Below are 12,727 nucleotides of genomic sequence, written 5' to 3'. Positions count from 1 at the left end.
AGGTTAAGTGATTTGACTACGATAAGACAATTTTGATTTTTCTTTTTTTTTTTTTTTTTATAAATTTATTTATTTTTGGCTGCGTTGGGTCTTCGTTGCTGCACGCGGGCTTTCTCTAGTTACGGAGAGCGGGGGCTACTCTGTTGTGGTGCGTGGGCTTCCCACTGCGGTGGTTTCTCTTGTTGCGGAGCACGGGCTCTAGGCACCCGGGCTTCAGTAGCTGTGGCTCACAGGCTCTAGAGCGCAGGCTCAGTAGTTGTGGAGCACAGGCTTTGTTGCTCCACGGCATGTGGGATCTTCCCGAACCAGGTCTCGAACCTGTGTCCCCTGCATTGGCAGGCGGATTCTTAACCACTGTGCCACCAGGGAAGCCCTTGATTTTTCTTTTAAAAAACAAGGCATTACCACTATATTGCTTAAGAAAAAAGGATGTATAATATATCATTCAAAGTAGATAGTCTCAGGACTTTTATTTTTAACCTGTTTATGAAATTTTTTCATATATCTATGAAATCTTTTCAAATTTTGCTGCTAAATGGCCATTTTATGGTGTGGGAAATGAGTTATATACTATGAGTTATGAGAACTAGATCTTTGCCATATCTTTTATTTTTTAATCACTACTGGACTAAACATTTCTATTTATCTCTTCAGTTGCAAAAAAATATCATTTTAAATCTTTTTGTATATCTGTAGGTGTTGTTATAATTGATGACCATCCTGAAGTAACAGTAGTTGAAGACCCCCAGTCAAATTTGAATGATGATGGTTTTACTGAAGTTGTATCCAAAAAACAACAGAAACGTTTACAGGATGAAGAACGCCGAAAGAAAGAAGAACAAATCATTCAGGTATAGCGTTTCAATTTGTTACTAGTTATTTAGATTGTTGCCCAAAATATACTAGGAAATGGTCAAGGTTTCTATCCACCTATAAGGTCAGGGCTGCAGTTATTATTCAAGTTTTGAGAATGACCTGATTTTTCACAACTTTAAACTTTTTAACCAGAATGAGGTAAATTTTAAGTAGAATGTAATCACTAGCTCACCATTTGCCTTAGAGAAGACCATCTTTACTTTATTTCAAAATATATCTTGTTTGCCCCATCATACTTCATTGCAGAGTTAGGGTTAATTTTAAATCATCTTGGAAACTTAATGAATACAGCTGCCATGATCTCTAATAACTTGCAGATTCTTGACCTATACAAGTTTCTGTTGTAATCTAAATTAGTTCTTTGAAATACATAGTATGAATCATGATACATTATTTCCTTTAGATCAACCCAACACCCATTTTACTAAATGCTGACAGAGGATAAAAATAAATAGAGCACATAGGTCATAGCGATAAAGAGCCCTAACAGGTGAGAGGCTTAAAAGCAGGAAACACTGTAAAAATCCTATGTGGTTGGTAATATTGAGTTTAATTGAATATAATTCTTGGGACTAGATATTTTCAGAAGTCATTTATTTGTTATTATTGTTTAGGAAGATACATTAGTGTGTATTTTATATAGCATAATACCTAGCAACACTCCCAGGATTAATGCTTCTGTGGCAAACATGAGTTGAGTGAAGTCAGTAATTTTTTGTCAGGTGGGGTCAGATTTTGCTGCCAAATGAATTTAGTGCGAATTTCCTTAATTTCTTTAACTTAAGAATAGTGGAAAAGAGATTGTGGACCTGTATATCAAGAATATATAATACATATTTGTCTTTTTTTCCCCTATAGCATCTTGTAATTTAAAATCTCATTGGCAACCTTGATGTTTTTATTCTATCAAGTAGCTATTTTGTAAAGTAAAGGAGCTAAATTAGCAGTAGATAGCTTTGTTGGAATGTCTATTTATGAACTATTACTTTCAGCTGTGTTACTGACACAAATGATTCCTGCAAATTTTTTAAGGTCTGGAATAAAAAGAATGCAAATGAAAAAGGAAGAAGTCAGACTTCTAAGCTCCCGCCAAGATTTGCCAAAAAACAGGCTACGGGAACCCAGCAAGCACAGCTTCCAGCTTTGGCTCTAGCCTCAGCTCCAGCTCCAGGTTCAGCCTCAGCTCCAGGTCCAGCCACAACCTCAGCTCCAGTTCCAGCCTCAACCCCAGCTCCAGTTTTAGCATCGCCCTCGGCTCCAGTTCCAGCCCCATCTGCAGTCCCAGTCTTTACCTCCACCTCAGCTCCACTCCCAACCTTAGCCTCAGCCTCAGCTCCAGTTCCAGCCTCCACCTCAACTACAGCCACAGCCTCTTCTCCAGCTCCAGCTCCAACCCCAATCCTTGCCTCCGCTTCCACCCCAGCCTCTGTCCCCATCCTTGCCTCAGCCTCAATTCCTATCCTTGCTTCAGCTCTATCACCAGCTTCAGCTCCACCTCCAGCCACCTCAGCCCCAGCTGCCCCCACCTCAGCCCCGACTGTCCCTGCCTCAATCCCAGCCCCAGCCCCAACCCCTGCCCTAGTCCAAGTCTCAGTCCCAGCCCCTACTGCCCCAGCCCAGACTCAGGGACAGACTCACAAACCAGTCCAGAGTCCACTACAGACTACAACACAGTCTTCAAAACAGCCACCTCCTTCAATTAGACTACCTTCAGCTCAGACACCTAATGGCACAGATTATGTAGCCACAGGAAAACCCATCCAGACCCCACAGTCACATGGCACTCTTACAACTGAATTATGGGATAACAAGGTGGCCCCACCAGCTGTGTTGAATGACATCTCTAAGAAATGTAAGTGTGCAACAGGAAGTGAGGGGTGGGAAATGGCAAGGGAATTGGGGGTTTTCAATTTTATTTATATACTCAGTATGTTTTTTCCTAGGCATTTCTTTTTCCTCAGTAGGAAGCAGTAACAGTAATCTTTTCTTAGCTTTCTTTCTTAACACCTTTGTTTCTAAGACAAGTGTGTTATATTTTTAACAGCCATATTTTATGGACACAACTCTGTTGATAAAACAATGGTACAATGTTTTGGAGGAGATTATTTTGGTATGCAAGAATCTCTTTAAGTATTATATACCATGTGAAAAGTCATTGTTTTATTATCTAGCTACCATTAAAAGAAAGGGTTAAATGGATTAAAGATTATTAGCCTCTAAATTTTAATGGTCATATTTCCTGTGGCTTCTCCTTCTCAGTAGGTCCCATTAGTCCACCACAGCCACCTTCAGTCAGTGCATGGAATAAGCCCCTAACATCATTTGGATCAGCTACTTCATCAGAGGTAGGAACAGACTTAATAATGGATTTTGTGGGGTTAGTGTGGCAGAGTTTCCTTAAAACAGTTTCTCAAACTTTGGCATGCATCAGAATCACCTGGAGAGCTTATTAAAGTAGATTGCTGGGACCCATGCCCAGAGTTTCTGATTCATTAGTTCTGGGCTAAGGCCTGAGTACATTTCTTATAAGTTCCCAAGTGATGTTAATGCTACTGAATCTCAACAGTTATAAGCTGCTTCTCACCTTTAGACATATTAAGGTTAACATTTTAAAAGTTCTAGCTTTGTGACACAGAGAGTATAAGTGCAATTACTATTTTCTGGACTGTTCTATGTTTTTAATGATATGCACGTTTGAATAATCAGTATAGTTAGCTAGAAGCAGAGTTTCCGGGAAGTTGTTCTAACGTAATTTCTCAAACACGCAGTATTGGTAATTGACTATTTAGGCCAGCAATTCTTCATTCATTGAACAAACATTTATTGAGCACTTGTGATGGTATCAGGCACTGTCCTAACCTGTGGCCTTAGAAGAAGTGGGTGGTGGTGTGAAAACAGAATAAAAACCCTGTGCTCATGGGGCTTCCATTGTAGTTGGGGAGAACCAACAATAAATAACACATAGAATGTTAAATGGTGATCAGTGCTGAGGAGAAAAGCAAAAGCAAGGAAGGTGTATAAGGAATTTCCCAGGCGGTGTGGAGACAGCTTAAAATAGGGTGGCCAGAAAAGGCTACTTAGGTGACACTTGAATTAAAGACTTGAAGGAGGTAAGAGAGCATGCTATTCAGTTGTCTGAGGAAAAGTGAATTCCTGGTTCAGAGAATAGTAAATACAAAACCCTAACACAGGAGCATGCCTGGTGTGTTTGAAGAGGTCCATATGGCTGGATTGAAGTAAGGGATGAAAAGAGAACAGATGAGGTTAGAAAGATAATAGGTGGAGGATCTGGTAGGGACTTCGGGCATGGTAGGAAGACAGTAGATAGTTTTGAGAAAAAGAGTGACAGCATCTGACTTTTTAAAAGACTATTCTTAGTAGTCTGTTAAGAACAGTCTGTGGGAGCAAAGAATAGATGGTAAGATGCTGTTGCAATAATCAAATGATGATAGCTTAAACCAGGAAAGTGACATTAAAAGTGATCAGAAATGGTTGGTTTCTGGGTATTTGAAGATAGGGCTCATAAATTTACTGATGAATTAAATGTGGTATGTGAGAAAAGGGAGTCAGTTATCTCCAAAGCTTTTGACTTGAGCAACAAAAGGGATAGAGTTCCCATCAGTTGAGATTGGGAAGCTGTAAAATGAGTCATCATTGGGGAAGAAGATCAGGGAATTCAGTTTTGAACTTGTTAGATTTAAGATGTTTATTACACATCTAAGTGGAAATGTCAAGTAGGTAGTTGAATATAAGAATTTGTAGGGCTTCCCTGGTGGCACAGTGGTTGGGAGTCCGCCTGCCAATGCGGGGGACACTGGTTCGTGCCCCGGTCCGGGAGGATCCCACATGCCACGGAGCGGCTGGGCCCGTGGGCCATGGCCGCTGGGCCTGTGCGTCCGGAGCCTGTGCTCTGCGGTGGGAGAGGCCACAGCAGTGAGAGGCCCACGTACCACAAAAAAAAAAAAAAAAGAATTTGTAGTTCAGAGAAGATAGTCTAGTTTGACTACATAAATTTGTAAGTCATTAGATGGTGCTTAAGTGATGACGTTGGTTGAGGTCACGAAGGGAGAATGAGTTCTAAAAGTAGTTAGAAAAAGAGAAGAGAAACAAAAACCGAGTCCCAACTCAGGGAGTTGCGAGAGATGGAGAAGCTAAGTGATGAGAAAAGTGTCCTGGAATCCAAGTGAAAGATGAGTTTAAAGAGGGGTAAATCAAGTGTGTCACATGCTGCTAGAAAGTCAAGTAAGACAGACCCTGAGAATTGACAGTTGGCATTAACAATGTGGAGATCACTGGTGACTTTGACAAAAAAAATGTTGGTGGAGCACTTGGTGCAAAAGCCTGGTTAGTGTGAATTTAAGAGAAAATGGGAGAAAAGATGAGTACAGTCGTCCCTCAGTATCGCAGCGGGATTGGTTCTAAGATCCCCCACAGATACCAGAGTCCAATGATACTCAAGTCTCTTGTATAAAATGGCACGGTATTTGCATATATTTATCTCTAGATTACTTGTAATACCTAATACGATGTAAATGCTATGTAAATAGTTGCCGGTTTGCAGCAAATTCAAGTTTCACTTTTTGGAACTTTCTCGGGTGTTTTTTTGGTTTTTTTAATCCAGGGGCGGTGGAGCCCATGGATGCTGAGGCAAGGCTGACTGTGTAGAGAACCTAGAGTAGTTTTGCCGTTAAAGGGGAGCAGAGAAATGTCAAGGAAGATACAGATTTTGTTTTTCTTCTTTTTTCCTTTCAGGGAAGTCTTCCTGTTGTTCCCTACCCCCAGTTCAGCTTTCTGACTTAGGTCTGGAGTAGGCCTCATCATCTGTTTTGATTTTTTTAAGTTCTACAGAGAACTCTTTGTAAAAATAGAATTAAGAGTCACTGGATTCTGTATCTGAGATGCCCAGTTTAATCATTTTTCCTCTGCCTATTTGTTTTGACATTATGATTAATTAGAACATTTCTTGTACAGAAAGTTGATTTTTCATTACTAATGAGAAGGATGGAGTAGAAAGTTTCTTTTGTTTTGGATGAGTGTACTGGTTTAATAATTTTATTAAAATGTTTGGTCCAGGTTTTTAAGTTGACATTAAAATACAGGAACCATAATCTCTCAGCTGCAAGATTTTTGTTGTAGACATTCCACTACAAGTTGATAATACTAGAAGGATGCTTACATTCTTCTTCAGCCTCTTGGAGCACCAGGATATTTTGTTGGTATCTCATTTTTCTCATGCATATTTTTCTTCATCCTCTTTATGTTCTTTATATTTTCTGGATAGAATGATTTTATCATCTCTCCTTGTCTTATCTATATTTTATAGACATTTTTTGTTTCAAAGAATATAATATTGTCTAACGTTCTCTAAGTCCCATTAACTATTTTAACTAGTCCCATTAACTATATTAACTATTTTCCTATTCATTTAACTATTTATAAGTTCTTAATTGTTTTGTACATAAAATCAATAGCTTTCAGCTATTAAGTACTGCACCATTCTCTCTTCTAAGATTAATTGTACATTTATATTGAACTGACTAGAAAATTTCAACATTGACTAAAACAGAGATGTTTATTCTAAGTTATATCAGTACTCTTTGTCTGTAGTTGAAAGTGAATGTTCAGATATTAAAAATAGATCTGGATGACATGCCTTATTCCTACTGTTGACATTGTTATACTGATAAGTATAACAATAACCTTACACAGTAATTGACACACTTAATTCAGGGCTAGCAAAAATGATATGAAATAGTGATTTGATTATAAGACCAAGGCCTGAAGTTTAACTTTGTCCCTAGTTTTGTCTTTTTGTTTGTTCTTCCATGAAAAGGTTAAGTACAGTTTTTGTGGTTTCAGTTAACTGCAGTCAACCACAGCCTGAAAATATTAAATGGAAAATTACAGGAAAAAACAGTTCATAAGTTTTAAATTGCGCACACCCTTCTGAATAATAGCGTCATGAAATCCAGTGTTCCCACCCACCCATTAGTCATTTAGTAGCCATCTTGGTTATCAAGTTGGTCGTTTTGCTGTGCTTGTGTTCACATAACCCTTATGTAACTTAATAGTGGCCCCAAAGCGCAAAAATAGTGTGACTGGCAATTTGGATGTTCTCTTACTGTGCTTAATTTGTAAATTAAACTTTATCATCAGTATGTGTGTATAGGGAAAAAAACACAGTATGTGTACTCTTGAGTACTGTCTGTGGTTTTGAATGTCCACTGGGGGACATTGTTATAAACATCCTCAGGCTTACAAAACCCCATGTCATCTAACCTTCTGCTTGTCCATCTTCTGCCACTGTTCCTAATACCTGCTGTGTTCCAGCCTCACTAGTTGTTTTTTGTGTTTTTTGTGTTTTGTTTTTTTTTTAATTCCTGACCTTTACACTAGATGTTTGCTCTGCCAGAAACACCTTCCACTAATCCTATAGTTTAGATTCAGTTTCAGTATGACCTCCTAGGGCCTTTTTCTAAGTGGTTTAACCATATTTTAATTTTTGCATATCCCTTATCTAACTTTTTAGTTGTTTATTTTCTTCATCCATTATAATGCAAGTTAGATTGGTAGTGTCTGCCTGGATCAGCGCCTAGCACAAAGAAGGTATTACATAAATTAGCAGTTTAATTGATGAATGAATTTCTGATGTGTGTGCATGCCATTACCAATCACGAAGTACTTTCATATATATTAATTCATTTTATTTTCAAAGCAGAAGTGGGTGACACTGGAATTCCTATCTTTTTTCTGCTCCTCCATTAATTCATTCCTTTATCTCTTGCTGGTGGTGCCTTTCTGTATTTGTTTTACATTTGTTTTAAATGATGTTTTACATTTGTTTTAACTTGAAGCTGTGATTTGCCCTTCAACCCAGGGCACTTAAAGCCAGGACTTTAAAACTTAAGTCTTGTCCTAGTTTTTATTTTATCCATTGTTTTCTAATACAGATCAGTAGGGTTAAGGGAGTGTTCTCCTAAAACATAAACCAAGGTCAGTTAATCTCAGCTGGATGTAGATTGATTCAGACCTTCTATTGTACTTTTAAAATGTGTGCTATTACATAAATCATTCAGTCAAATTTGAACTCTGCTTTGAAGCAAGTATTTTTTTTTAAGTTTTTATCATTATAAAACCAGAGGGTTTTTTTTTAATATCTTTATTGGAGTATAATTGCTTTACAATGGTGTGTTAGTTTCTGCTGTATAACAAAGTGAATCAGCTATACATAAACATATATCCCCATACCTTCTCCCGCTTGCGTCTCCCTCCCACCCTCCCTATCCCACCCCTCTAGATGGTAACAAAGCACAGAGCTGATCTCCCTGTGCTATGTGGCTGCTTCCCACTACTAGCTAGCTGTTTTACATTTGGTAGTGTATACATGTCCATGCCATTCTCTCACATCTGAAGCAAGTTTTTAAATGTTCTCTTACTAGGGAACAAAGAATAGTCAAGAAAGTGGAGTTGAAATTGGAATTGACACAATTCAGTTTGGTGCTCCAGCTTCAAACGGGGGTGAAAATGAAATTGTTCCTGTGCTTTCGGAAAAAACTACTGACAAAATATCTGAACCTAAAGAACAACGGCAGAAGCAGCCACGGGCAGGCCCTATCAAAGCCCAGAAGGTAAATATAGTTCATGTTCCAGATATAATTGTATGAAAGCCACTAACACTTAAGGAGAATAAATAAGTTTCAAAATTGGATTAGTTTTCAGTGAATGTCTTTGATCATGATGTGTTTTTGTCATAAACATTGAATTTAGCTTCCAGATTTGAGTCCAGTAGAAAACAAAGAACATAAACCTGGTCCTATTGGAAAGGAACGTTCATTAAAAAATAGAAAAGTAAAAGATGCCCAACAGGTGGAGCCGGAAGGACAAGAGAAATCAAGCCCTGCTACAGTCAGAAGTACAGATCCTGTGGCAACAAAGGAAACCAAAGCAGTTTCAGAAATGTCTACTGAAATAGGAACAATGATCTCAGTATCATCCCCAGAATATGGCACTAACGTGAAGGTAAGCAATGTGCAGTGATTACCAGTTCAGTTGATGCAAACCACGTCTAAAATGAATGGGGAAAGCAGCAACAAAATACTTCTTTTTTTTTTCTTGAGGCATATAATTCTATAGCTTATAAGGGTTATTATTTCTTACAGAGAAGATTTTATTTCATGGTGTGCATATGTGATCTAAAGAAATTCCTTACAGTAAATTATTTTTCTATGGCAACTTAATTCTGGACTATTGAGTAGTTCAAAGTGAAAAAATATTTACCGAAGATTAGAATGCTTTTCAGCGTGTTTATAGACTTTGAAAGAATTGCTCTATATTACTTTTTATTTTGTTAATGGAGTTACAGTGGACCCCCCTCCTATCTTGCACACTAGTGAGATTCTGAAGTCAGGAAAGATAAACTAAAAGATAAACTTTTAGTAACTCCAGTATAGCCAGTTTTCTTTCAGGGTTGGAACAGATCATGTTTCATTGGTTGAGCACCAGAGGAATGGTTGACTTGCATTTAGGAACTACATTGAATGAAAGATGCATATCTTTAGAAATACTCATTAAGGCAAGATACACTGAGTGACTTTATGGGGACTGACACTTGTGGGAGTAGCAAATTTATATCTGCCATTTGGTGTTCACTCTGGAACATGTATTCATGGAGAAGAAAGGTAGATGGAATCTTTCATATTACTTGAATATTTTTCTCTTTTTAATTGCCATACAACTCAGTGCATAGAAGTGAAAAGCTTGTGTGACCTAACTCTGCCATGTTTAAAGAAGAGATTCATGATGATAAACAAGGAGTTTATCCTAAAACCTAATTAATTGTGACAACTAAGATCTTGACATTCATTTATCCATTTTTTATTTTGAAGAAAATAAAAAATCAATAGTTGAAAGTAAGCTATAGATTGAGTATAAGAACCACCCAGAGTTCTTTTAGAAATCCATAGAAATAACTATTTGACACTGTTGACAACCTCCTAGTACTATACAGTATATTTTTTAAATGTATAGGACCCCAGCAGTGGTTGGAATGTGGTAGGTCCATGTTTGTTTTATCCCACTTTTGGTCTTTAAGATTTGAGTCTTAAGATCTGCTCTCCTCTCCTGCTTTCTTCCAAAACAAATTTACAACTGTTAGGCTGTTATTAGAAAGTGACTCTTTAATTCAGTTTAAAACGTATTTTTTTCTATTACCACTCCACAGGAGTCTGTAACAGACTATACTACACCTTCTTCCTCTCTGCCTAACACTGTGGCTACTAATAATGCAAAGATGGAGGATACTTTGGTTAATAATGTAAGTAATCAACCTGAGATGTGGCAAGTTTGAATAGGAACCTGGCTATTGTTATCTAATACACACTTTATAACCAATATTTAACCCTTCTCAGGGAAAAAGTTGATAGTAAGTTTGTATTTAGGAGCACTGTAATATAATTAGGGGAAATAGTCAAAGCTGAGTTGTTGCTTTTCCCCTGAAAGTCATCAGCTTTATGTTTAATATACAGGCTTGTGATGCTGAGGCTTGGTTTCATAAGTACTAATCCTATTAACCTGGTTTGGTAAGAATTTTTGTTCTTAGCTTTCACATTCTACAGATTCAGCATTTATTTGGTTGGTAATTTTGTTCTTAAATGACACCTTTTTATAATGCAGTGAAAGGTCATTTCACTTAAAAAGACAATTAGATTATTACCAAAGATTTATGTGTTTCTTTTTGAATTTAAAAAATTATACTGAACGTTAACAACTTCATTCCTCTTGTGAAGATTGAGCTATAATGTATATCTTCATATAGCCTTAAATGCTCTATTAACACATTATGGACCAGGGGATTTTTGCAGAAACTAACACCTGTGGCCGTAATATGTCTCCATTCAAAAATGTGTTAAAAGATGACAGTAAGTTATGTAAATTTAGCTCTAGTATCCCAAAGCAACCATGTTATAATTCAAGACTCTGTTAAAAACCAGTACAGTCCAGTATTTGGCCTAGTTCACTAACTGACAGGTGAAAAATTGTGAGCCAAAAAAAAGTTAGGTAACCTCCCATGGAAGAAGAAGAGCATTTTAGAAGTTACGTGTATGGCTCTTGTTTTGGAGAGCAGGTATGGTGGAAATTCATCTGGTCTCTTTTTTAAATATAGCCTTCTATATTAAACAAAGGCTTCTTTTAAAAAAATAACCTTTACAGATATATTTAAAGATCTCTTAAAAAGCTTTAACTCTATTATTTTAGAATAAAAATCTCAATTATCTTTTATTACAATGTCTTTCCCATGTTTTCTGTTTTTCTCTCTGGCATCAGGTATATAGACTTTTAGGTGAGATGCATTAGGGATCATTTAATCCAACTTTTGTAGCCCAGCTGAAGGAAAAAGGAGAGAAAGGAGGAAGACACACATTTTCTCTTTGTGATAAGAGAACACTTTTGGAGCTGATTAATGTAATTTGTCCAACTTAGTTATGAAGCTTCACTTCATATGCCAAATCCTCTTCCCCTGACCTTTTGGAGAAAGGTTTATTTAACTTCTTATAGGAAGTAATAGAAAACTTGGGAAGGGCAGAAAGACTTTCTGTCAGTTTACTTCCTGATGTCACTACATGGATTCTCAAATATTGAATTAGTAACATTTCAGTAAGGTTTAATTATACTTGAATCATGCTGTCTTTTCTCACTTTAGAAAAATGTAGAGTATGTTACCTTTTCCAGAAAGTATATGATGCTTTCTGCCAAACAACTCTTTTCTAAAAATACAATTTATAAAATATGAATATGGAAGGGAAGATCATTATTCTTAGAACCCTTAAAACTCATTGAAAATATCCATATGAGCATTTTAATGGTTTCTGTCTAATCTGCAAGGCTAATTAACATAGTGACTTGTACACAGAGGACTACTGAAGGGAAGACACCCAGTCTTGTGTTTAAGTAAATAGTTTATATTTGATTTTTAAAAGTGTATCCAGAGTGTGTTTGAAAACAAGATCAGTTTGGGTCAGGGAGCATTATAAAAGGTGATAAGTTTGGAATGATTTCACAGTGTTGCTTATTTGTGCCAAGTTTGGTGGTGATTCTGAGCTTAACGTAGTGTTAAAAACAAACGTCCTACATGGGAAAAAATTTTAGGACCTTTTGAAATGTCCCTTTCTAATTCATTAGTCTGGGGGCTCCATTTTATGCATAGAACTTTTGTCTTTTTAAAAATTAAACTGGGGAATTCCCTGGTGGTCCAGTGGTTGGGACTCTTCACTTCCATTGCAGGGAGCACGGGTTTGATCCCTGGTTGGGGAACTAGGATCCCACAAGCCGTCTGGTGTGGCCAAAAAATTAAAAATTAAAATTAAACTGAAAAAAAGCCTTATTTCCCGAGGCTTAACGCACTTTTTAAGGATCTTAGCTAATATTTATTGGTTGTAGTACCTTATATTACAATTGTTTTGAATCTTGAATGTCTTGAAGATTTAAATGCAGGTGGTGTTTTGATTATTATGGCACAGCTATTTTAAAGATTTATAAAATAATCTCCATTAGATTGTCCATAGTACCACAAAGTGATTATCTTAAACCCACCCCCAACAACTCAGTCATTATGTTTAAACAACTGACTGAACCATCATGTAGTAGTACAAATCAATCATATAGTAGTACATAATAAACTCTCAAGATCCAGAGACTTAGAGGAAAAAAAGAGATATGAGTAGTGAATTTCTAGTATCTTCAAGTTTCTAACAGTACTTGCCATAATCATGTCTGACTATAGCAAAGCAATTTGGTTAGTGTCATGAGGTGGGGGTGATACTATATATTTTCCTCTCAACATTACTTTTGTTCT

At 37.0% G+C, this 12,727-nt stretch overlaps 1 protein-coding gene across 13 annotated transcripts in view; it reads left to right on the top strand.

Moving 5' to 3' along the window:
* Positions 1-12,727, top strand: part of PRRC2C (proline rich coiled-coil 2C) — a 98,049-nt gene that overhangs the window by 64,589 nt on the left and 20,733 nt on the right. For 11 of the 13 annotated variants that reach the window (XM_029230970.1, XM_029230978.1, XM_029230974.1 and 8 more), the window contains exons 18-23: positions 697-851; positions 1,909-2,728; positions 3,136-3,221; positions 8,316-8,504; positions 8,644-8,895; positions 10,097-10,189. In XM_029230970.1, coding sequence (XP_029086803.1) covers positions 697-851; positions 1,909-2,728; positions 3,136-3,221; positions 8,316-8,504; positions 8,644-8,895; positions 10,097-10,189 — 1,595 coding nt within the window. The remainder of the gene's footprint in view (positions 1-696; positions 852-1,908; positions 2,729-3,135; positions 3,222-8,315; positions 8,505-8,643; positions 8,896-10,096; positions 10,190-12,727) is intronic. The other 2 variants (XM_029230969.1, XM_029230975.1) reach the window with 2 other exon arrangements.

This window comes from Monodon monoceros, unplaced genomic scaffold (assembly GCF_005190385.1).
Source record: "Monodon monoceros isolate NGI ecotype Baffin Bay Population unplaced genomic scaffold, NGI_Narwhal_1 Super_Scaffold_18, whole genome shotgun sequence".
Taxonomy (NCBI): domain Eukaryota; kingdom Metazoa; phylum Chordata; class Mammalia; order Artiodactyla; family Monodontidae; genus Monodon; species Monodon monoceros.
This window is presented reverse-complemented; position numbering and strand designations above follow the sequence as displayed.